The sequence below is a fragment of the Chrysoperla carnea genome, chromosome 1 (assembly GCF_905475395.1).
Source record: "Chrysoperla carnea chromosome 1, inChrCarn1.1, whole genome shotgun sequence".
NCBI lineage: Eukaryota > Metazoa > Arthropoda > Insecta > Neuroptera > Chrysopidae > Chrysoperla > Chrysoperla carnea.
In genome coordinates, this window is record NC_058337.1 from 95,574,263 (window position 1) to 95,601,423 (window position 27,161).

At 28.4% G+C, this 27,161-nt stretch overlaps 3 protein-coding genes across 9 annotated transcripts; 1 reads left to right on the top strand and 2 right to left on the bottom strand.

The window, feature by feature from the left end:
* Positions 1-977: 977 nt before the first annotated feature.
* LOC123297764 lies at positions 978-12,268 on the bottom strand. Of its 7 annotated transcripts, none has more exons than XR_006535250.1 (6): positions 11,821-12,268; positions 11,618-11,733; positions 8,890-9,402; positions 8,559-8,745; positions 8,068-8,224; positions 978-1,027 (listed from the first exon to the last, which is right to left on the bottom strand). XR_006535250.1 is itself a non-coding variant. In XM_044879572.1 (6 exons), exons 1-5 carry the CDS (start codon positions 12,116-12,118, stop codon positions 4,008-4,010), a joined length of 1,158 nt encoding a protein of 385 aa, XP_044735507.1. In that variant the 5' UTR covers positions 12,119-12,268; the 3' UTR covers positions 1,004-1,027; positions 3,960-4,007. The 7 variants fall into 7 exon arrangements, 5 of the variants coding, with proteins under 5 accessions (XP_044735515.1, XP_044735507.1, XP_044735489.1 ...); XM_044879572.1 differs by lacking the exon at positions 8,559-8,745 and adding an exon at positions 3,960-4,081 and having other exon boundaries at positions 1,004-1,027; XR_006535251.1 differs by lacking the exon at positions 978-1,027 and adding an exon at positions 4,010-4,081.
* Positions 12,269-16,732: 4,464 nt separating this feature from the next.
* LOC123305569 (39S ribosomal protein L10, mitochondrial) lies at positions 16,733-17,657 on the top strand. The gene is made up of 2 exons (XM_044887335.1): positions 16,733-16,790; positions 16,849-17,657. Exons 1-2 carry the CDS (start codon positions 16,769-16,771, stop codon positions 17,565-17,567), a joined length of 741 nt encoding a protein of 246 aa, XP_044743270.1. The 5' UTR covers positions 16,733-16,768; the 3' UTR covers positions 17,568-17,657.
* A 1,947-nt stretch (positions 17,658-19,604) lies between these two features.
* LOC123305388 (homeobox protein Mohawk) lies at positions 19,605-24,826 on the bottom strand. The gene is made up of 3 exons (XM_044887090.1): positions 24,496-24,826; positions 21,683-21,779; positions 19,605-20,432 (listed from the first exon to the last, which is right to left on the bottom strand). The coding sequence occupies exons 2-3, from the start codon at positions 21,754-21,756 to the stop codon at positions 19,670-19,672; spliced, it is 837 nt and encodes a 278-aa protein (XP_044743025.1). The 5' UTR covers positions 21,757-21,779; positions 24,496-24,826; the 3' UTR covers positions 19,605-19,669.
* Positions 24,827-27,161: the final 2,335 nt, after the last annotated feature.

Below are 27,161 nucleotides of genomic sequence, written 5' to 3' on the forward strand. Positions count from 1 at the left end.
TTACATAAAATTAAAAGGCTCACTTTTAAATGTGTGCTCTATAATTTAAAAGACATATATATCAAAGGCAATCAAATTCATTTCAAAATAAAAACTAGTCTATAGTCGACAAGTTCAAATTGATGAAACATAGAAATACTAGTCGTAAAAATACGTGTGATAGTTCATGCATCTTCCATAAATAGTAAAAAATCATTTACCCTTCGCTGGATTGAGGAGTGAATTGAGGAAAACTAAGTATATGCCGGAAAAGTAAACTCAGATATATTGAAAATTCAATTTGATTTGAATAAATTAATAAACTTGTCGCTCATTATTACATTTTGACGCTCATACTTGACGTTGGATATAACTCTATTTTTTTAAGCTATGTGGAAACCTGGTTTGACGCTCAAAGCCAGCGCCAATCATCACGACTACATCTAATTTGTACCAAAATAATGCCTAATTTATGCCAAGCAGATTGAGGTTAGTCCGGCTGCTTTCTGAACGCTACCATTAAATGAATACTTGAGTTCATCTGCTTTTGAGATCTGTCAACTGTCAAAAGTATAAAAACGTACGCAATTATTATAAAAAGTATTTACTTTTAAATAAAAATGTTTCGAAAAAAAACTCCAGAAGTACCTCTACCACGGGCGTGTACCTTTACAGTTTCAAATATTATTGAAGATGTTGAGGCTATAATGAAAACAAACTACATCGAAAATGGTAGGGCTTTTTCAAATATTCCATGTCGTAATGAAAATTGGTGTCAACAAATATCTACATTAACTGAAGCATCAAATTCATTAAAAGAAAAATTTAATAAAACTCAAGATTTGCATGAACAGTTAATGAGTATTCAAGATGATTTAAAAAATGATATTGAAAAAATAAAAATACAAAGTACAGTTTCATGTTAAAATATTTTATTAATCTTTCAAAAATATATATACTTTTTTATATTATAATACTTTTTTTATATTTATTTATATATACGGTATTACATTTAGCTTTGGATCTCCCATATACAAACAGCAATCTCCTGAAAAACGTGCTTTAATGAACAAAAAAATAAAAATAATAAAATTAAACTTGAAAACTATTTTATATTTGTAAGTTTTTTAAATGAAAAAAATATTGCAATTAAAACTAATTACCTAAGTTATTGCTAAAAATTTTAGTAATAGAAAGCTTTAGTAAATTTCTTAATTTAATGGTGAATGCATTTTCAAGAGGTGTAAATCTATATTAAATCAACACAAGATTTTTCCTAACTGTTTATAATTTTAATGTTTTTCGTTCCTGTAAATTTTGATAAAAACAAGGGACCTATTTTATTTAGTTTGTACATTCCACATAATAGTTTATTATAAACTTGCTCAAGGAATATTAAAATGATAAAGCTATGGGTTTGTAAATCTTCTCTAAAAGTGTAAAATATTAGTAGTGGCGTTTCTAGTGCCGATAAATTGGGTAAAAATGGCATGTACTTTTCCGTTTTTTTTGGACATGAACGATATTGACGTAATAGCGTTCATTTTGTTAGCACTAGACTGTTTCATTTCAATTACGATTCATTATTGTTCCAGGCAGACAGTAATAAGTTGGACAAATATATAAGATATTTGTTATTCATTTTATTACATTAGTTTTTTGACATACTGTCCGAAGCAAAAGGTAATCCATTTTTAAAATCAAGACATGATAAAATTTCCCCGTTCTCAAATATTTAAGTCAGAAAATATGAAAATTCTGAATGGATGATTGAAAAAGGCTATATCTTGGCAAAAATATCCATTTTCCCCAAAAAGCAGGAAAATTCTGAAAACAAAATTAAACTTGAATAAAACGTTATCCAGAAGATTTCTGAGGCCGCTCAATCTAAATTAAATATTGGAAAATGTGAAAATTCAATATTGTGTTTCGGATAATATAATATTATTTAAGCTTATATGCGCGAAAAACAAGAGATTCGATTACTATTTGTTTTTGTAAGTATAATAATTTACAAGCTATGGCTCATTGAATGCAGAATAAACGTATGAAGCTCTTAGGTACTCTTGATTGTAAGGCACTAGCTGAAGCAGCGTTTGCCTAGAAGCTTTTTAGTTTCAATTTGTTCCTTTTGTGTTGAAAACTAAGCATTTATGTTTTAAATTAGCTAATCGGAAAGTCGAAGGGGTCTAATAATTTGTTTACCATATGTTCTCTGTAGACTAGCTTTTTTTGCGTTTTTGATGTCCCGATGCGTCATTTTTGTTAAAAATTCACAAAACCCAAAATTTTTGAAACAGTTTTTTAAGCATGAATCAATAGCTTTTCCATTTTAATGTTCTCTGAATATTTTTATAATAACTTCAAATATTATGTAGAATTTTTTCAAAATTTTAAAAGTATGAAATCCAAATATTAATTAATTTTGAATTTGAGAAAAGATTTCCGTCTCTTATCCTATCGTGTGCTGTACTTCATATGAGCTTTAAAATGTTTGCACTTTTAGCTCTTTAGCTAAATCTAAACTAAAAGAGTCACAGTCTCAAATCTAAACTTTCTAGCACCGTCGTTTTTATGTGATTTTTAAAAATTTGACATAAATGTAATTTCTAAATCAGCAGAGATATTAGAAAAGAAATTGATTTTTTAGTCAATATGAGATCTACCCAAATGCCACAAATTTCGAAATTTTCAGGAATAATCTTGCGTTGATTTGATTCACGCATTGTGCGACAAGCTCGGATCGTTATTCATCGTTTTGTAAATGAATTCACCATTACTACTTTTGTTGTAAAATTTAAGCGAAGTTCTGCAACAGTACTGTTAGTTTCTGTGTATACATATTATGTAACATACACGTTGAATGCATTAAAACTTACTGCAAAAAACTAGTTTTTGTTATTCAGTTACAAAAGATCATAATTTTGCAACTAGTTATATTAATAGCTATTTTGATAATCTGTAGGAGTTTAAATATAGTTCGTTATTAACAAATTTTTACTCATGAGCGATAAGAGAATTTTTACTCATATGCGAATCATTATGATAATGATGTGTATTTAGGCCGGACTAATGTTAAAAATGACAAAGTTGGATTTCTACGCTCGACGATTTTACTAACATTCGATATCCAATTATTTTATGGATAAGAAAAGTAAGGATAATGAATAAATAAACTAACTAAATGTCACGGACCTAAATTTGTTACAATATTGAATTTTTTATCCGTTTTGAAATGGTCATTAACTGACATGACCATACACCTAAATTTACGCTTGGTTAAAATTCTTCCAAAATAGGCTTTGGTACCATTAAAATTAAAGCTTTCACGAAAAGTACATGTCAAATTTGAAATCAGCAATGTAGAAATTTATATAAATATAGTTCTTAAAGCTCATGCAACAGAAGAAGGATTGTTCTACGATGTAATTCTAGAGTTAATATTGAGTAAATAAAAATAAAAACGTAAAGAAAAAGGAAAAATTTCGTGGTATTTTGTCATCAAATATCAAATACAGTGTTCTTAATATTTTTCTGGTAAAAGAATTATGTCATCATTTTAGAACTGGGATTTCTGAGTGAAAAGCTGAATTAAGTGATTTTCACAAGTCTCTATTTAAGTAGGTATTACATAATTAAGAGAGCGAAACAAATGGTAGTTCCTCGGTGTCGTCCCGTCGCGACTAATGCGTCCTAATTAGCTATAAGCATTTTTTACTGCTCTATGCAGCATTTTGTTTATGGAGTAATGTAAATAATGCAGAAATTATTTCTATAGTAATGCTATATGATTGAGATAATTAATTTAGAATGTAAGAAACATGTATTTGAAATTTTGTGATAAATCGCCACAAAATTTTAACTTCAACTAATAAAAATGATTTAAAATTCATAATTTGTAGGTAAAGTAAAATGCTTTAAGAAATATGTAGGATCATAATTTCTTAGCTATAAAAGCATAACAATCATAATTTTCTTACCTGAAGAAACAAATAACCAGATATTTGTATAAATAATAACTTTAGAAATTACGGGTTAAGTCGAGGGACTGGTCTTATATAAGTGTAACATTCATATTGATTCCAAAAAGAATCTATAAGCCCTACAATATTAAGCACATTTAAATTAACGATGGAAAACTACAAATTCTCGAAACCTAAAAATATTTTAAGAATCGAAAGTTTAAAATTACAAAGACGATCTTTATTAAAAGAATTGATTTTTTTGGTAACTAATTAGCTTCTGGAGAAATAAGATGCAAAAATAAAAAGTTAAAATTTTTATGCAGCTTCTGCTGCTCTAGAAGCAACAACTTTATAGTTAGAAGCTCATCGCCACCTCTTATTAGTTATATGAACTTGAGTTTATTTTTAAACGATCTTGAAGGACAAGATCAAATTCAAGTCATTAACTAATTACCTCTCAAAAACCGTACAACTTTATGTACAAAAGCAGTTTTCTTCAGACGATGATTACTCTATAATACGGATTTTCTAAATTAAAAGATTTATTCAGATAAAAATCCACAAAATAATTAGAATTCAAATTAATGGTCCTCAAAATTACTAGTGACATTATGGTAATTTTAAGACTTATCAACTGAAGAAAGTGGCTATAAGAAATATAATCGTCCAATATGCTGTAATATTTTTGAAAGATTTAATTTTCGGGAATTTTTAGTCTTAACGAAATTTAAAACTAGTTTTCGAATCATCCCTAATTTAAAAACAATATCGAACTTATTTCTTACCTGTAAATTATCAAATTTAAATATGCATGAAATTCGACATGTTCTAATAAAATAATTTTATTTAAATATCAACAGTTACATTTGTTTGTTTATTAAACTCTATAATATTGAGTGTATTTTACCAAAATAAAATACAATAAAAGTTGTAAATGGACGGATACTCTAAATTTCTTTCTTTAAGAAATTGAAATAATTCTTTTTTTGTAAATAAATTTTATTTGGTAATGGTTGTATTTTTATAACCAATTCATACAAATGGTATTATTTTACAAATACTTTCTAATTACTAAACTAGACATACTAAATTCTATGATAATTTTCCTACCCAGAACATTTCCTATTGTATTTTATAGTCATTAAATTATTTTTCGATGATTTATAGTTTTTTGCCAGTTCCGAAATCCTTTTTATTTGTTTGTAAAAAATTATTATTTAAGATTAATGAAAACTGTATTTCAATTGGAAATGACAGAAATTAATCTTGAGATTGATAGCATGATGTTTTTTGTCTGGGTTTTTTAAAAAGCGAGAAATTGTTTTACTATTATCAATGATTGTAATCAGTTTTATCCTGTATTCACAGTTTCACGAATTTTACCGCATTGTGTGTATAAAAATAAATTTCTTAATTAATCCTAGTTAAATATTATGTGTGGACCTTTAAAAACTATCAAATCAAATTGATTTTCATTATGATCCCTTTATTTGATCTGAATGAGGAAGACGTTATATTCATAGTGTTCCAAGTTATTGTTAAAAACGAGGAACGGTTTTACCACATACGAATTTATAAGGGATCTAAGGGAATGGACGTTAACTAAGTTTTTGAATTTAAAATATCTCTGTTTTTGAGAGAAAATTGAAAAACTTTCTCTCAAAAATTTATGAATTTAGTTCATACCATTTGTTTCTATGCCATTTAGGTAGGTATGTATGGAAGTTTTTCATTTGAAAACTTTGTTTGAATATGTGTTTTTAATTTGTTTAAATAATTTCTATGTTTTAATAAGATTTCGCCAAGAGTGTTTTGAGTCTCGAAATGGACAAGGTCAAGAAACGAAAGTTCGAAACGTTGGCTACAGTATTTCAGTCGCTATCCAGTTCCTCTAAGTACATTGAAATAGAAAATAGTAATTACTATTCTATATTATATGACACTATAAGAGGAGCTGTTAACTTCATGTTTTATTATAGAAAAGAGTGATAACAGTAAATCATACAATTATATAAAAATATCCTTAAAAACAATTACCAAATAAAATTTTCTTACTATAAACACTGTATACAGACTATAATACTAGTCAACAAATTTCGATATTGAAATTGTTATATTCATGCGAAGTAATATATTTTTCTAGATTGTACTTGAAGCACTAGAAATCGAATCCGATTTTTTAATTGCTCCATCACAGCAGGCTTTCAAGATTTCATTTAAAAACTATTAAGCAAAAAGTTTTTTCCTATATTCTTAATCGTGTTATATCACAATTCACGAGGTCAGTTTATTGCCCATACCGATTTATGAAATAAAAATATTAGTGTTTTCTTCCCCGTCACTGTAAATTAAACGGATCGCAATAAGAACGTATTTTAAATATAACGTCAACATTTGTTGCTAAGTGTTAGTGTGCTTTAGCAATATGTGACTGAACATACTCTGACGCTAGGTGTTGCGTTCAACGCAAGTTTGTAGTATACTCATTGCGTGTTTGGCACAGGGTTCGACGAACTTTAGTAGGGTGGCACAATAGTTCAGTTTAAAATATATTCTTTAGAATCACTGAAATTCCATTTCTTTCCAAATGTGCTTCTATACAATCATATTTTTATATATTTTGAATTAATATTTAAAAAAAAATTATATCTTAAATATATTTTTTTTTATGTTCGGAAACCGTTGGTTCACTGCCTTATTAATGAATGATATATACAAATTTTCATACTTAAATATTGGAAACATTAAAATTTTTAAGAGAAGCGACAGAATGTTTTGTGGAAAAGTCTATTGTTTGAAATATGGAATTTGAATGAGGAAAAATCGTTAAATTTTGATATAATTTTGCAAGTAGCAATTTCGAAAGTGAGAATAAAATTTTTCAAAAACCTGACTTGATAGAGCAATTCTGAAACCAGATATGATTTCATCGCGTCAAAAAACCTTTGGAAAAGAGTAATTCAATTTCTGTTCAAAAATGTTTATCGACTAATAATAATAATTAGCGAAAAATTGCTGAAACACATTTTTGTGTTAATATTATTGCTTTTCTTTTGATAGAATTATTTTAATAAATATATTTTTATAATCAAATATATATATAATTTCTTTTAATGACTAATATTTTCATGTTAAGTAATCATTTATTATCAAGGTCATATCAGTTTTAAAAATATTTTGAAACTACAATGTTTAGTACGAAAAAGTAATTAAATTTAGTCACAGACATATAAAATGTATATATATATATATAAATATCCAGTCATAAAATTTGATTCTATAAACCTTATATAATAAAGTTCCAAATTTGTCTTAAAACGATGGAATGGTTTAGTTCCATGAATAAAGTCATGTTTAAAATATGTTTTTTAATTTGTTTGACTAAGTTTTAAACATATTTCAATACATTTCATTAAAAAAAATACCAAAGTGATCAATTAAGTAATTTTTTAAAATAAAATTGGGACGCTTTCTAATATTTCGAAAAAACTTAAAAATAAAAAATAATCATCACAGAAACTATGACCAATGAGCTTTCCAAACACGAAAAAGCTTTTTAATAACATCAACAAAAAAATATGGCGACTATAAGCGATCATTTTGTTGTGTATTATTTCAGGGTATCACTGAAATTACAGTTGGATATTGTAATATTTTACTCCGCAATATAGTGGAATAAATAATTTTATATAAAAAACGCGAATTGTCTCCTGGCCGATAATTTCTTAGCGTATTCAGTGATCACCATTTAGCTCACAAATTTTTATTAGTTTAATTACAATTGTATCTTCCGCTTTATTAAAGAAATTTTAGTACTTTAGTAGCTCCACGTGAAACTCTTATTTTGTCCGATATATAAATATAAATTTAGTTCATTAAAATATGCTATGGTTTAACTTAAATTTGTGATTGTATCGTGTATCGAAAGAAGCTCTAAGACAAACTAATGATGATGCATAATAATTATTTATAAATAATATTGATCAATTTGATGTTTATAAAATTAAAATTTTGAAAATACCACAACCAAATAATATGCGCCCAGAAGAAGAATAGTTGTAAGTAATGAAGACACATTAAGATTGATCAGGTAAAGAGCATAGTTTGGCAAAAGTTAACTTGCCTTTTGGTTTATAATGTAGATGTTCTTCAACAAATTGACATGGACATTGTATTTTAGGGCAATGTCGTGCCGGTTTTGAAGGAAAGGTAATTAAACCACGTACAGCTCTCTTGCCCCACCGTGCTGCGTATCGTAGATGGAGTAGCGTTGCCCTTTCCTAAGGCCAAATTACATTACTTTGTACTTTTTTGTTTGTTAAAATATTACAATTTTTATAATCTAACAATAATAAAGTTTTTAAGTGTGCAAAGTAACAATTTGAGTCATATAATATTATGATACGAAAAGCAATGAATGGAAGGCGTGACATGACGAAACTTTTCACTTTTAATGATGAACATTTATTTACAAAAGCAAACCGTTTATGGAGAGAAGTTATTTGAAGCGAGTGATGTGTAATTTTGCCTTGAATTAAAAAGATCAACGCCACCAATTTTGTTAATCAATTCCTCTAGTTTTTAAGAAATCACTCCAACACGCACAAAACGCACGTGTATCTGATTTTGGTTTACTGAGTAATATACCCTCTGCGTATTGGCAGGGACACAATGCTCGAGATAAATGTCGAGGAGCCGGTGGATTTCCATCAGCTTCATCTAATGTCCAATCTAATCTTCGTCGTAAGTAATCCTTGCCCCAACGTTGAAGATATCGTAAAAATAATTGTTCAGCCCGACCCTAACAAATATTAAATAAATTATATTCACCAAAAAAACTCTACAGGAAATAAAGGCAAAAACCACCATTAAATTGAAAAAATTATTTCTAATAACAAGCCATATGGTTTTGAATTGCTTTTCGAATGAAAAAATAATAATTTACCTGCTTCCGTGACAATCTTGTTGTTTGAGCGCCTTGTATAACAATATCACTTGCAGATATATCCATACGTTGTTCCCAGCCACCATTATTTGGTTCACGCTCTTGTTGTTCAACAATCGATTGTAAATGTGCAATACATGGTCCTGGATCCAAGTACAGGAAACATAGATTCACTTTATGGCACGATATTTTACCACGATCATCCAATGCAATTATCAATTTATGTCGTAACAATTGTTTATTCACATGTGCTAAACAACGTTCAAGACCTTTTGATAAAACTATTTTTACCCACATGCATAAAAATATGGCAGATGCATTTAATACGAGCCAAGCAACGCCAAGCGAAAACATAATTAGACCAGTTAAACCAGAAAATAATAAACCGAGCAATACACTGAATGCAAGTACTATCCAAACGACTAATACACGCTTGTAACAAATGTTATACATTGTAAAGCGGACATCATTTACAAGCAATTCCATTGCTTGGACATATTCTTCAACAGTCAACTGAAAAACACATAAAAGGCGCCAACAAAGCAAAAATTAAAATACTATATGATATTTTTTGGATACTTTACGCTTAAATCCACATCACACTTCTATAGCTACAGTACACGATAGGCTGGGTATATTTAAGATAAACAATTCTTTGAGATGCTTCTCACGATAAACTATATAATGCTTCTCCAGATACTGATTATTTGAAGTAAAAATACTTTATTTTACTACATAAGTTAAATTAATGAAATAAAAGTCAAAATACTACATACGTTTCCTATCAAATGTACAAAAACAGTGTCCTATGTGCTATCTGATGAAGCAAGTGTAGTTGTGTAGTATGGAGAGTAGAAGTAAAGGAGTACAATCTATATGTAATGAAAAGTGGTACCCAAATAGTAGATATATAGATAATTTCAAACCAATTAATATAAATAATATCAATGTTTATCCATGAAACGATCTTAAAAATAAATAAGCTAAGATTTTCTTTTTCAAATGAGATTCTCTACATAAAAATTGGTACCAAAACTTTATTGTTAGAAATGGATTTACCAAAATTATTTAGCCAATCTAATGCATACCTACATAAAATTGAAAAACTTATTTGCAACATTGTTTATTGAAATTGTGTTTTTTTTTTTTTTTTTTAAAGTTAAACAAGGACTTCAGACTATCATTTTTACTTCAGAAATCATCATGTAGCACACGGATGTACATTTCATAGCGAATTACCAAAAAAAACTCTACGAAAATGTAAAGAGACCATTATAAACATTTGATTTTAAGTTTTTTTTTCGAAAAATCCATTAAGTAGATAGCATACTATGATATAATTAACTTAATGTCTGATATTAATTAACTGGTAATAATAAATTATTAAGTTTTTGGCTTCTTGCATTAAAATTTTTATATAATATTTTGGTATAAAAAAATTTAGTTAGAAGTTTTTTTTAGTGAAATAAAAAATTTTACATTTTTAGATCTATATGTATGTTTGTGTGTACGGATGTATGTTCTTAATGCTTAAACCCATTAGATGATTTCATCAAATGAACCATTATTGAACTTTTTCCAGTTGCCCGAATATGAACAAGGCTAAATTGTTAAGAAACAAAACAATATGGCTCGTCAAAAACGATGTCATGTTTGTTATCAAATTGAAAAAATTTTAAGGCTACTAAAAATATTTTATTAAAATAATGTTAAAACTAAAATCCGAATACGTAAAGCCAAGCATAAAATATAGAGGCAGATCAAAATCCAACTCCATTTGAAAGGTTTTGGGTTAAAAATAGTTTAGTCGGCGGCCAAAAATTTATACAATTAAGTTAAAAATTAAAACGTAATCCGATTACACAAACGGTAAATAATCATAACATATGAATGAAAACAAAGTCATAATTTTATTTGAAAGGTTTTGGGTTAAAAATAGTTGAAGTAAGTCTACCTTCATACTCATAGTTCTAAGTACAATTATTTTTAATACAAAAACTTTCAATTTAAACTATGATTTTGATCGTCTTTTAGATTTTATGATTATTTTCACCTTTTGTGAGTCACGTTTTAGTTTTAACATTTATTTTATTAGGTATAAAGAGAAAGCTCTTAAAACTTCAGAATGATTTTAAATAATGGACTTATTAATTCATTAAATACTAATACAATCAAATGTTAAGTAGGAAGAATTAATATTATCAAAGAAATTGGACAATTGTTCTTTGTCCAATTTTTTTCAATGGAATTTGTACAACTCGGGTAGCTTTAGATGAAAGCACATTCTATTCCCAATAATTTTATGTGTGCTATTTTAATTACTAATCTTGATTATCTTTTGTTCACAATTTTATCGACCTTTATCTTTATTCCAAATCCTTTATATGATTTCCTTAGCCAATAAGATATTTATTCAGTTTTGAACGTAAACAAATTATAACCATATTATAAGAAAATTCATGGTGATATAGCCAGAAGCATAATAATTTTGTGCCATAATCTACCTATTTTTAAAATAACGATTTTACAGTAAAATAGTCAACACTACTAAAATGAAGTAGCAAATATCCTGGTGAAAATTCTAGTTGAGAAAGTGCTCTGATCTCAAATATATTTACCAAAGGATTTTTCAAAAAAAAACTTAAGATTTTTACATCATCTTACAGGGATGTAATTTATGTTTATATTCAGTCTATTTAAAACAACTAACTTTGTGTATATTAATTACCGTGAGGCCTTGTGCCATTAGTTCTTCTGGCACTAATTCTGGTCGAAATTGAGCAGGAGTTATCCATGGCCATCGTGTATTTACTGGTAATAATGTTACTACGACATCTCCATTTACTAAAAACAAATATTTTGATAAGTAGGTATTATCTACTATATTTTGATTATCTGAAATTATTAATATAAAATTGATAAAACACTTACTAAAACCTTGTCGAACAACTTCATTGTTTCCTAATTCAATTGTACGTAATGTTGAAGGGCCAGTGTCAACGGCAATATCGTTCTTTTTAGCTGGTGATTTTGCTTGATTTACACTACGACCATCTAAATTCACTTGCACACTTTCTGTATTAATCACAGCCGCTGTTGAAGATGATTCCACTTGTCCATCTTCCTCAAATTTTACCCAACCTGTAGCTTTTTTATTATTTTCAGAGCCACCTGTTTGATCAGGACTCATATTTATAGTTTTTGTATTATTTTCTATTTCGGACGGCATATTTAGTACATTTTATGGGTACACCTCATTTTCTATACAATTAAAATATTATAAAAGGGCCATATTTGTAATTAAATCGCGAAGAAGGGAGTGTCCCTGACACGCATACAAATGCAATTAACTATACGCCCCTGATTGTATAGAGTACAGGTAACTGTATAGGTATTGTATAGGTTTATAATATAGGAATTTGATAACAGGTATGGCATAGGTATATCAGTGGTACTCAAACTTTTTAAAGAATTGTTTGTAACAGTTTGTATCTAAACTGTTTTCTTCATAACTATACATTTTTAATTATTGGCTATTTCGTGTGCAAAAGAAGTAATAGAAAACTAACTAAAGGATGATGCAATTGATTGATTTTGAATAACTTCGATTCATAGGTATTTACAATGAAAATAATTGAAATTTAAAATCTTTATGAAAAACAATGGAAATAGATAAGACAGATTTTTATTCATTATTTCAGTTATCTGCAAGACCTTGAATAAAAATATAATTTTCCATTTAATGTTTAATTTTTTAGCCAATACACAGAAAAAGAACAATTTTTAAATAACTTAACAAAATTGTTTACAACTTTTGCGCATGCTAACAATAGTAGATTATGACAAGAATTAAATTATTGAAAATTTCAAGGCCTAGAAGCTATAGTCACTGCAGAATCATCAAAAATAGAATTGTTTATTGCATAGGCAAATCTGATTTGAATAAAATGTAAAATATTTGCCATACAATCGAAAAAAATTTATACTGAACAGTGCGTATTGTTTGGATACCTGAAACTGAAAGATGATTCATGGAAATAGTTTTGGCAATATGGAAGTTAACGGCAGATAGGCATTATTAGCTCCTTCAAATCAGAAATAGTAAAAGACATATATATATTATTTTATGCAAAGAGATATAGAAAGTCCTTGATAACTTTTGTTAAAATTTGTTCTCAGTCGTAATAGACTCATGGACTGCAAAAAATATCCATTCTTTAATACAATTTTATCAATGACTATATTTGGAGTTCAACCATGAGCATAGGTATTTGTTGCAAATAACAGTTTTGAATTTTCGCAAACACCATGCCTAGATGAAGTTCAAATATAAAGGTCTTGGGATCTAATAAGAATCCCTAAATATACTGTTACCCCTAATTTGCATCGATTGTGGAGTGAAAATAAGTGACTACATATAAAATAATTTATGTTTAGTAATGAAATAGTTAATAGTCGGTTGTTTTTCTCACTTATATTTAAAGATTTCAGGCAGTTTGTTTTACATTACTTACAACAATATTTACTTACATAAATAATCGTTAAGTGCCTTGTTGAATGGTTTAAAAATTGCATAGTAGGTGTTTCTAATAGCATCACGAAGTCCTATCATTGCAGTGGCGGATTTACCAGCAGGCTGAGTAGGCTGGAGCCTAGGGCGGCAAATTTTAAGGGGCGGCAAATTTAGTTCATAAATTTTTTATTTCGATTGACAAAATTTAGAAAAAAATTATACTACACACACAAAATACGAATTTCAAAAATTATAGAGGAATTAAAATATTCAACAAAAACCGAAATATAGTCCTATATACAGTGCTAAATAATAAATATCTCAAAATCTCTGCATAAACAATTGCTAAACGCTTTTGATTATAATGTAATGATCATGAATTTTTAGAATATCGCAATAGCGATTCCATATTATAGTCGAAATTTAGTTATTTTTACATATTTTCTTCACTGATAATTACTATAATTTTTTCTCCGTGTACCTAATAATTATGAGATCTCCTTACACAATCTTGGCCGGAAGTTCTTAAAACATTGCAATCAATCAACGATGATTGTACCGAAAAGCCTGTAACACGACAGGAAGTGGCGGGAATACTTTTGAATTTAGAAAAACTGGAAACGGCGGTAATGGTTGTTGTATGGGATGTTTTTTTGGAGAGAATAAACAAAGTAAATGTTCAAATTCAGACTTCAAACATAGATTTAATCACCGTTGCTGATCTTTACGAATCACTCCGTAAGTTTTTCATAGCTGAACGAGAGAATTTCAAGTACTTCGAAGAAAAGGCGATCGAGTTAAGCGTATCAAAAGAATATACAAGAGAGAAGAAAAAAAGACAACCAAAAAGAAAACAAAGATTCGATGAAACACCCGATGAACATATTGGAATAGCTGCGAGTGATTACTTCAGGGTTAACACATTTCTCGTTGTCATAGACAGACTCATATCCGAGTTAGCAAAACGACAAGAGGCTTATCACGGATTTAACGAGAAATTTTCATTTCTTACCAAAATAAGTGAGTTGTTACCATCAGTTCTGACGGAAAAAGCCAGTTTTTTAGAAAAAATGTATCCTAATGATTTAGAAACAGACTTAGTTCAGGAATGCGTACACTTTCAAAGCTACCTTTCATCTGAAAGAATTTCAATAAAACCAATTTCTGGATCATTAAAAAGTCTGTATTTATTCCTGCGAGATCAGAATCTAGGAAGCATTTATCCAAACTTGGATATAGTACTACGTATGGCTCTTTGTACACCAGCGACAAATTGTTCAGGTGAAAGAAGCTTCTCTTGCTTGAAGAGAGTAAAGAACTACCTCCGATCGACTTTAAGTCAAGAAAAGCTAAACGCTTTAGCTCTCTTGTGCATAGAGTCAGAGCTAATAAACAAGATTTCGTACGACGATATAATAAATGATTTTGCGAATTCAAAGTGTCGCAAAATAGTATTGTAATGCTTTTATAATTTGACTTGAATTATAATACTAACAAATAATTAAGAAAGGATATATTTATTGTGTTGTTTTGTAACTGTAAGTGTAATTATAAATATTTATCAACGTTCGCCCAATCTAGATTTTTTGTGTAAGCTTTATTCCTATTACATAAGTATTGTATAGTTTTAACACATACCTTAACTTACTTTAAAATTGGTACATGTTTGAGATATTTTTTGCATAAAATATTGTTTTTTGATAATTCTTTGCTGTAAAAATAATCAAGGATCTAACACGGTACCATAGTTCTCGATGATACTAACCATACGGGAAAAGTTGATGTAATGAGGATAATGGAGCACAAATCATAAAGTTGCAATTTTATTGATAGATAATTGATATGATTGTGAACTAAGATATCAAAATTTAGAGGCGGCAAAAATTGAATAGCCTACGGGCGGCAAATCTCTAAATCCGCCACTGTATCATTGTCGTCTATACTGCGAACTCAACAATATATTTTGAGAAGAATATGGCAATAGATGTGTATCAATTTTATTGTGTGTACTATTAACAAATCTGACGTAAAGGTAAAAGTAGACATTCATATGGCCAATCTAAACTCCAACCCGAACATGAATCCGAATTCCATTCTCAGCCCGGGCGCGGGCCAATCTAGCATTACTAAATTTACTCATTACTATGCGAAGTCGCATACTTTCTATATTTTATCTATGTATACTTTACTGTCAGTCATATTCAGGGTTGGCAGACATACATTAATTATTGTATTGCATAATTTTGAGAAAAATACAATAATTTAATAATGTTGAAAGATAGCAATTTTATGAATATAATCAAGGAAGGGCCTCATAAGGAGAGACCGAAGCTCATTAACGAAGATTAAAAAAAACGTCTCCATATTAACAACATTAGTGGCTTCTCAATAAATTTATTGTAGGAAAAAGAACAATAATTTGACTACCCTGATACAAAAATAATGATGCTGTTTCTCTAACAGAGTAATAGAACATAGCGGCGTTATGGCAAATTAAGACCAATAGTCTGATGATTCAATGAAAATAAATATATTTTTAATTTTTTGTCGATATTTTCAGAAAAATTATTTATTATATCTCAATTCAATATTATAATTTTTTTCGGTAAACTGAAGGTAGTAAAAAATTGCGTGGTAGAGGTATCGTTTATGATGCTACCACCTTACGCAAAGCATGTCATTTACAGATACCTATTTAAAGACCTTTTCATCGATTGCTTTCTTTCGGACAGTTGCCAAAAAACTATTCAACTAAAGAAAATCAGATAAATTTTACCTTTATCAAACAGTGCTTTTTGTCAAAGTTAGGAGATATGTGTATGTCTTTATATTTGATCTCATTAACCTCAGAATCAATGTCGAAGTCTATTATGGTTATCCCTTACTTGAATCGAATAAAAGTTTAGAAATTAACTTACCGATAAAAAATCGCAGCTGCATATTTTCATTTCTTTTCTATTCAAAATCTATGTTTTCCTTTACATGCCTAATTTCTCATGAGTTCCACATCATGATGTCATTCAATACTTTCTTGTAGAGGTAATTTATTTTATACTATTGCTGTAGTTTGTATAAGTAGGAAAAAAAATAAGTCCCGGTTAGTACGAAAACGAATATCTTGCACATTATTTACATAATATAGACTGACGTTATGAAACATCATCACTTAAAAGAAACATGTGTTCTTGACTTTCTTGATAATATACTACGATTATTACATATGAATGTGCCTTTAGCGCCTGTGTATGAACTAGAATGAAAGCATTAACATATTTTCTCTTTGTTTTTTTGTACATAACCTGTATTTTACAATGAAATAAATTTTGTAAAATAATTCAGATATTAAATTATACAAACTTTTAAAAAATGGAATTTATTAAAATAAACAGTAGGTAATTTTATTCTATTAAGATAATAAGTATTATAATAATTAAATTATTTTATAGATCTTTTACGAATTGTGACACCCACAATACAAATTCAAAGATATCGAGGAAAAATAAATATACAAAGACCCAGATCACCTCATTTTCAAAGACAATTAGAATTAGATTTTACTAAATATATAATACCTGCAAAGAAAATAGATCCTGTAGAACGATGCAAAAAAGAAAAATTAAAGATACATCATGATCTTGCACTAGAAAATCCATACCAACGAATCATTGCGAATGAATGTCGAAATTGGTTTGATCATTCGAAAATGGTTGCGATATTCCATTTGAATCCAATGTCCAGTGATGATATGTTTAAAATACAAGTTCCTTTACAACTATCGAATATGTATATTAAACGATATGGTCGATCCATTTTAAGAATGGCATTTGAAAATACTGGTTATGAAGCATTAATGCCGTTATTTCAATCACAAAGTTTAATTGTATTTAGTGCTGAAACACAAGTGTCAAAGCTCTTGAAACTTGTACGAAGAACTCCACAATTTATTTTGTTAGGTGGAATTATTGAAGGCCGATTATTGAATAAGGAAGATTTTACTAATTATAGTAAATTACCCGATTTACAAACAGCTAGAGCACAATTTGCACAGTTATTATTAAGTGCAGGATCAAATATTACTAGCCAATTGAATCAACACCAAAGCATATTAGTTCAGCATTTAGATAATCGAATAAATCAACTCAAAGATGCAGAAGATAAAAAATAATGCATTTTACAATAATAAATATCTGCCATATTGTGTATTTTAGTTTAAATAAAGAACGTTGACGATAAAAAATAAGCCATTTTACATATATAAGTGTCTTTTATCTTTATATATATATTTCTTGTGTGCGTGTGTATGTCACTGAACTCCTCCTAGACGGCTGGACCGATTTTGATGAAGTTTTGTGTGTGTGTTCAAGTGGATCCGATGATGGTTTAGATTCACAATTGGGTCTACTGCAACTGTTTTTGAGGGTTCCGCAACAAAAAAAATTGAATTTCATTAAATGGTGGGAGCGCATATAAATAATATATTTCATTACTATTACGACTTACTATGTATTATGTATTTTTAATAGTATTGAAGTATTATTTATTATTATTCAGGTATTGTGAATAGGTATTTATTAGAGCTATATGCGAGCGCAGTGAGCTCCACTGTCGAAGGCTCCAGCCAAGCATAAGGCCTGGCCAAATGCCGAAAAGTCCGTGGCTGTCCAATAGATAGGAGAAAAATTTGAGTTTAGCGGGATGGGTTTAGCAGGCAGACTAAGCATAATATTAATGAATTGGAGTTACGTTTCCACAGGAAAACGTCTGTCAGGTCCGCTAGTATTGTGTATTATAATTTCAATAAAGAACGTTGAATTTTGAAATGTTAGCAAAATCAGAATCTACGTTTAAAAAAAAAGCCTAAGATTACACACACCTTAACTATGTCAGCTCAGTGTTTGAGCTGAAATTCTTTTAACTTAAGGGAACCCTAACCAATATTGACAGAACATATATTTCCTTAATAAAATTTAGGATAATAAATGAACGTGTCCGGAAAAGGTGAAAATTGTGGGTTAGCTAACTCTAAATAATACTCTAGAATCAATATCTAGAATTGAACGGAATCAGTGTACCATTTTTTTTGTTTCTTTTGATAAATATAAAAAAATTAATAGTATTGACTTTTCCGAAAAATTAAGGAAGTTATTAAATTGTTCTTGATATTAAAAGGTGTATTCTGAAAAGTATTTCAATCTTTATAACAAGATTGGTCCAACAATTCGCAAAACAGACTCAAATAATTATATTGTTTTCACTATTATGAATTCGAAATGGCCATATTTTATATACAAGAAATTGAAATATTATATAATTAAAACACAATGGTCCAAATGAATAAGTGCATTTTATGAATTTTTCTTCACGAACTCAAAGGTTACATGAATACAAGAAGATTATTTTTTTACACGTATCTGACATGGATTGATCAAAAGTTACGAAAAATATAAGCCTCTGGTAACACCGAAACCATACAGCGAGTAAGATAAGCAGTTCAAACACCTAATGAATAGTGTTTCTCAGACAGACGCTTGGAGAGTGCTCAATTTGGAGAGGCTCTAAAAATGTTCAAAACATTAAAAAAGGTAATATTTCGACATAAAAACATGGGAAGTTTGCACCCCTTAAAGGTACATTCTTGACACTAACTCTACCTATATACCGACTTTCGATCCTCTAGCTTAATTTGAAGCAGCTCTACAGATGTTCAAAGCCCTAAAAATTATATTATTAAGGCATAAAAAAAAGAAGGGGAGTTCAAATTGGCACCCTTAACTCGCAGTTCACAAAGTCTTTAAAAAGCGGTAGAGTGGTGGATTAAATCAAAAACATTTCTTGAGATCGGGCAAACGTGATTTTTGGTTTGTCAAGCGATTTCGACCTTCAAACAGTAAAGTATTACAAAAGTCGCTAAAGAAAAACTAAGCAAAACTCAAATCGTCTGTTATTGTCAATATTTTTCTATGTATAAGTCCATTACGAATGAAGCCAGTTAATGTTGGGAGACGGAATTCAAAAGTTAAAATAAATTCGTATTCTATTTTGCTTCAATGCTAAATTCTTAACGAACAGATTTTTTGTCATAGAAAATTAGAGATTTTTTTCATACTCCTAAAATTTAGGGTAAAAAAAAAAAAAAATTCAAAACAAATTATTATTTTTTTATTAATAAATAACTCTTAATTCTATAGAAATTAATGTACTTTTCAAGGCTTATAAATCACAGCTAAAAGAATTTTTCTATTAATATTACTTGGAACGCAATGTATTTCACAATATATTCGCATTAGCTAAACAAGTTAATGCTTCAGCTGCGTCTAGCTCTTCACGTAAATGTTTACCCGCTATTGAATTTATATCATTTTTCAAAAAATTCGTTTTTTTCCTAATGGTATTATTATTATTATTGTTATTATTTCGATTACCACACCAATCGATATAATTTTTTTGGCATGGTTGAAAGTTTGCTGTACTTTCTAACCATTTCGTTAATAAAAGCGGTGAATCGTCTTTGTCCTTGGATGTATCATCATTAATTGATAACTTATCAATATCTCTTAAATATTTTTCCATTATGTGACTCTTATACTTATTTGAGCTTGTGAACGACACTGGTTCTTCTTGTTGAGCATCCATTTTTTGAGTAATAGCTGTATAACAATGGTCTAATGTTGTTGGTGTTAGATTTTCCTGTGATTGTGTTTCAGTTTCGAATTCTTCCCAAATTGAGTCGTCTGAGCATATACTAAAATGTTCAACATTCCCTTTCGCTTGACTATTGTATGTTTTTATTAAATGTGACCATGTTTTTCTTTGTGGCTCTCGACCAGCGTTTTTTAATTTTCGCCTCCAATTTGCAAACCAGTTGCATACTTGAATGTACGTTAAGCCTGTTTCAATTGCTAAATTCTTTTTTTCTTCTCGTGATGGGTATGGATTCTCACGTCGTCTTATTAACCAATCTTTTAAGTACTTTTTAATTTCTGGCGTGAATAATCTTTTTGCAGGACGTCGATCATCATCAAAAATTCGTCTGAAAAATAATTTGGAATTTCAGTTTAAAAAAGAATTTTTAATTTTATTGAGGGTTTTATGTGTTTGAATTTTTATTACTGTCCATTTTTTGTTTCCTTTTTGGAAATAAATTCGTGTTGAGATTTTAACATTTAATTTTGAGTATCCCAGAATCTAAGGAGCCTACAGGCCTTTTCCCAGAAGCATTGATTGACAGCCATAATAAATAGCTCGAGCATGATTTCAAAGTTACCATGTTTGTAGTTTTATAAATATTCTATGTAGAAATATTATGGATTTTTCAGGATAGTTTATTTAACTTTTAATCTTAACACATTTTGCATGGTTTTTCGCCAGAAAAATTTGTTTTGGAATTTCTTTTCAAGCAGGTTTATTTCAAAATATATATTCCAAAAGGATTTCTGTGTTCATAAAAAAAAGTTTCTGGGGACAAACCGAGATTGGTTGTTAAAATTTTTTTAATCTTTATATCTTGAAATTTTTAAGAATTATTAGAAAATTTTGAATATAATTAGATTTCAATAATTTTATAGTATATTCTCACAAGTTTCTCAAAGCATGGTAAAAGTTAGGGAAAGCATGTGATTTCTTAGTCCGCTTAAAAGCTAAAATAGCTGTTCTTTATAATAATTAGAATCCTAATTATTCAAATCGAATTATTAAAAATATTTCTTAAGTTTTTTTGAGGGGTTTAAGAATTTGAAATATTAATAACTTTATTAAAAAATTAATCGAAAACAAATAAAATAATGCTGTTTCGGTAATTTTTTATAACATTAATAAAAAAACACTTTAGACAGACTTCTATCCCCTTTTTGCATCTTCTTTTGAAATTTCATTTTTTACGTTTTCGAATTACTCTGAAATGTTAAACCCATAAATTTTTGGAGGGTTAAAATTTTTTTTCTTTGAAAATACCAACTTCCATTTATCGTTTTTTTGCAAAAACGGGAATAGAGGTTAAAATATCATCATCCTTAAATACTTTTTTGTATCTAAAGATGTGTTATGATAAATCTTGTACCTATATTTGTAAATTTTATATAATCGCAGATCACTTAATTAGTGTAGCCACAAAAACGTCACAAACTCGTTCATTGCCAGAGCTCTGGCTTATTAGATAAATAAACTCTTTTAAACCTTGCATGCAGATTTTATTTGAAAAACACTGAAAAAACAATTTATTAGTTCCACAAAAAAAAAGAAATTAATGTAAGCTTCCTGTATTTGGGTTAATATTAATCAAACCTATTATATCGTCGATTTCGTATGGGTCTAAGTGATCGTCCTTTTGAAGAGCGTACCAAATCTCCATGTTCCATTTGGAAAATATTAAAATAATGACCTAAATAAAATTATATATTTAAAAAAAAAAATGTTTTATATTCTAGTGATGTGGTGTGACATCTTTTTTAAAATTATATGCGTTACAAAAATGCGGGGGCAGTTTTATAAATAGGTTTCTCTTTTAAATTTTACAAAATAAATTTATTGTACATGTTATGGACAAAGCGATTAAATAAGGCATTATTCATAATGGTCAGGAAATTTGAAAAATATCCAAAATAAACAGACAAAATGATAATATTATTAAATTGTATCAGCTTTTATAAATTAACAAAATATGTTCTTAGAATTTTTCTCTAAGCCCTTCAGTTTATGAATAAAAAAATTCGTAAAATTTGAAAAAACGCGATTTTTACAATTTTCATCCCTTAAAAAGTGTATGAAAAAAATCAGATTTTTAATAATTTTTAATATTTATTTGTAATGTAAAGCTCACTCAAAAACATCTCGCACAAACTTTTGACTTAATTGCGTTTTAAGTGCTTGATTGTTAATTCTTAAGAGAGGGCGCGAAAATCCACCCAAAATAACGATTTTCTGTTCAATACATTCATTGAAAGATGGGATTTTAACCAATCGACTTGAAAAAAATTCAAAATAATAGAAAGTTGCAAGTCAACGGAAAATCGAAAAAACGATTGGTGAAAATCCCATCTTGCTAGTATGCATAGAAGAAAAAATCGAAAATATTTTTAGGTGTTTTTTCGCGTGCTCTTTCAACAATTAACAATGAAGCACTTATAATGCAATTAGGCCAAAAATTTTTGCGGGATATTGTAAGAAGCGATTTTGTATTTGTTAAAAAAAATTGGTTTAAACAATATTTTACCGGGTTCCCACCGGCAACTTACACTTTTCATTCTGCAAAAATTTCCCATGCTCAATGATGGCTTTTGCCGGGTATATATATAATTAATTTACATTTGTTAAATTGAAGTAAAGTTTAATTTCTACAACTTTGTTTACAACAAAATTTTCAATTATTGATTATTATAAGTAATCAGAAAATATCAATTGTGCAACAAAAGCCAAGTATATGTTCATATGTTCATAATGATCAGACACTTTATTAAGAGATGAATTTCATTTGCTCATTTCATTTGTCATTTTTCATACTGTCCGATCATTATTCATAATGCCTACATATTAAAACATTATCCATAACATATATTAATATTTTATATACAAAAGTTAAATTATGCAAAATAAAACCGAATTTTTTGCATGTTTCTTACATAATTTCTATTACTTATATGTTTAGTTTAGTTTCAAATGAATTTTTTGTAATGTAAATTGTGCATATTAATTATTCTTTACTAATTTGTAACGAAAATGAATAATTATTAATTATAATAATTATACAAGCGTCTTTGGAGTGTTCGTTTACAAAGAAAACAGCAAAATAAAAAATAAAATTTACTTGTTGAAATGTAAGTTATTAAGTTTGTTCTTATTGAGCTGAGGGTTTGTTATTTGTGTAACACCTAAATATGACTACAAAATTTTTTAAATCAGAAAATTGAATAGACCAATCACATTTCATATCGAACGAGTGAAAGCAGGCAATTGATTGAGTTAATTGTTGAAATACCCTGTATAAAGTGTTGAATGTAAGTGCTTGCATTATTTTTTATAAATTAGAAGAGTTAAAAAAACTAGCACAATTATGGCGGCTATTCGGCCGCCATTGATTTGGTTTTCAAACATTTCGAAGTTTTCGGAAGTATTTTCTAGATTTTTTTGCGTTTTTAGATAATGTTTCACAAGACCACTAGTTAAAGCTACTTACAACTGCCTATCTTTTATAGTTTTGGAGAAAACTATCTTAATTTGTGCTCTCACGAGTAAAGCGTGATCTTTACGAAAAAATATTTCAAACAAAAGTTGTTTATTTTTTTATATTTAAACTTTGTTCTATATATAGCCGTTTACAAGATGGACACTACAGACCCAAGACCCTATAGACCTATACTGCTCACTTACGAACTCAAACTCACTTTTTACGCACTGTGTACGCTATAAAAATTTACTTTTTCGATATTTGTGTTAATTTATAAAAATATATGTACTATATGTTTTTTCTCAGTTTATTTGCCATATCTGTGTTGTGTTCTGTATTATATTTATGCACTTTTTGGTAAATTTCTTTTAGCTATGTGTTATAGATACCATTAAACTAGCTACTGACGATGATTGCTAGCTGTAAATTAGAAGTTAATTGTATATTTTTAACTATCCTTTTCAAAAAATTACATATTATTTTATGCCGAGTACAATGGTATCTTTGTTATACTGACTAAATTATTACTTTAAGATATTAAATTTTCAAAGGCAGAAAGAGCAAACTTAATAATTGAAATGATGCCAAAATTAATCCTAAACATAATAATATTATAGTCAAATGTATTATCTATACGTCACATGGTTACGATGACGAAAACATTCTTTCGGCCATGAAAAAACATATCATGTAATGTTACAAAAGTACACAAATTTTCCAATTTTCTTAAAAATATTAATTGGATTTATTAAAAAAATAAACTGCATAAAATTTTTATAAAACAAAAATAAAGAAGATTATAAAAATTCTGCACATAATTAGCAAAACATAATATGTTTTTTAATTTTCTGCCGTTTTATGTTTATGTAATTAGTTATAGACCTAATAATTAAATTTAAATAAATATAAAATTTCTTGTAAAAATTATATTTACCTGTTTGAAAGTATAGTTGAAATAATAAATTAATTAAATTGATAATTAATACACTTAAAACGTAATTAAGATATTCGAAACGATAATAATGACGGTGTTTAGTGGACTATGAGTGTCCCTAATGTTTTTAGTAACACTAACGATAAACAAGAATACAAACAAACAACATTGGTACTAAGATCTTTCGTTAAACAGTAACGATATCAAAACATGATTATTTTAAAATCGTGTTTTATTTCGAGTCGCGATGTCTCCCGCATTGTTTTTTTTAATTTCTAAATTACTGTAATAATTTGAATAGTGATTTTATTGTTTCTAGTCTATCGCAAAAAATGTCAAATGTATTAATTGGTATTTACATCACTTATTTGCCTCAAACAATTTTTCAATTCCCTTTTAATTAGTTTCTTTTTTTTGGATGACATAATGTGTATTTAAAAATAGAAATTAAAAATATAGTAATTGTATTTTGTACAACTACGATGTGTTTGTTTTAAGTATTTAAATTTTTTCAAATACGATTTATTTAAAATTGTTTATGGAAATTTTTTGCTTGAATTTAATTGTAATAGTGAATAGGCTACAAATTTATTTTATTAATAATAAATTTAAAAAAACGTGCTGCAAAATAGTTTTGGTCTTAACAGAAAAAACCGGACGGTTCAACCAAAAAATATCGCGATCCGTCTTATATATATCGGGATCGGGTCTAAAGATTATGAAAATTCGTATACTGATAGTATTCAACATAAGAGTAAAGGCAAAATGGTGGAGAGTTGCCATAATCGTGTCATTTTACCTTAAAGAATCTGTACTTTTAATTGATAAACTTTTTTTAAATTCAAATTCAAGTATTGATTTCTCTCTACGTTTCCGAGTAAAACAAGGAACTCATTACTCTCCTAAATGATACTGGGATATTTTGCATAAGGAATTTATTAACCTCCAAAATCGAAATTTTGTTGATAATAAATAAATTAAATAATACAGAGTACAAACAAAATTGGATTAAAATTGTAATTATTATTAATATATTCGTTGTTCATTCAAAGATGACAAAAAGTACCATATTGGTAATTTTGATAAACCAAATATGAAATCCTACTGAATTTGGGCCATAATTTTCCGAGTTTTGCCATACTATTAACCTAGCTCTAATAGGTTTCAAGAATTTGGAGTCCTGGTCCCGGAATTAAGCACATTAGTGATAGCTAGCGAAAAATTAACATCATAGCTGAAAAGAATGACTCAAAATTAGTGAGTATCAAAAAAAAATTCCAATAAGATTGGATCAAATTTGCCTGTGTTATCAAAAAAAAAATCGAATTTTTTAACTTTATGACGTCATCAAAATCCAAAAAATTTAATTTTGCTCTATCACATCCAAATTTAATCCAATTTTGATAAACCAAGTATGTAATCCTACTAAATTTGGGTCATACTTTTCAAATTTGTGATCAAAATTAACGTAGCTCTAATAGGTTTCAAGAATGCGGAGTCCTGGCCCCGGAATTAAGTGCACAAGTGATAGCTAGCGAAAAATTGATATCACAGCTGAAAAGAATGACCCAAAATTAGTGGGTTTCAAAAAAAATTTCAATAAGATCGGATCAAATATGCCTGCGTTATCAAAAAAATCGAATTTTTCAACTTTATGACGTCATCGAAATCCAAAAAATTTAATTTTGCTCTATCACATCCAAATTTTGTCCAATTTTGATAAACCAAGTATGTAATCCTATTATAATTGGGTCATACTTTTCAAATTTGTGACCAAAATTAACGTAGCTCTAATAGGTTTCAAGAATGTGGAGTCCTGGCCCCGGAATTAAGTGCACAAGTGATAGCTAGCGAAAAATTGATATCACAGCTGAAAAGAATGACTCAAAATTAGTGGGTTTCAAAAAAAATTTCAATAAGATCGGATCAAATATGCCTGCGTTATCAAAAAAATCGAATTTTTCAACTTTATGACGTCATCAAAATCAAAAAAATTTAATTTTGCTCTATCACATCCAAATTTTATTCAATTTTGATAAACCAAGTATGTAATCCTACTAAATTTGGGTCATACTTTTCAAATTTGTGATCAAAATTAACGTAGCTCTAATAGGTTTCAAGAATGTGGAGTCCTGGCCCCGGAATTAAGTGCACAAGTGATAGCTAGCGAAAAATTGATATCACAGCTGAAAAGAATGACCCAAAATTAGTGGGTTTCAAAAAAAATTTCAATAAGATCGGATCAAATATGACTGCGTTATCAAAAAAATCGAATTTTTCAACTTTATGACGTCATCAAAATCAAAAAAATTTAATTTTGCTCTATCACATCCAAATTTTATTCAATTTTGATAAACCAAGTATGTAATCCTACTAAATTTGGGTCATACTTTTCAAATTTGTGATCAAAATTAACGTAGCTCTAATAGGTTTCAAGAATGTGGAGTCCTGGTCCCGGAATTAAGCACATAAGTGATAGCTAGCGAAAAATTGACATAATACCTATAGGTATTATTTTTGAAATCTACGTATTTTAGAAAAAATTTTTGACTTATGTAATTTATGGCCGAAGAAGTAAATTATTTAAAAAATGTTTAACAATCTTATTTTTTTAATAAAAAAGTACTTTTTGGGATTTGGAATCAATAAATTTAGCACCAATAAGT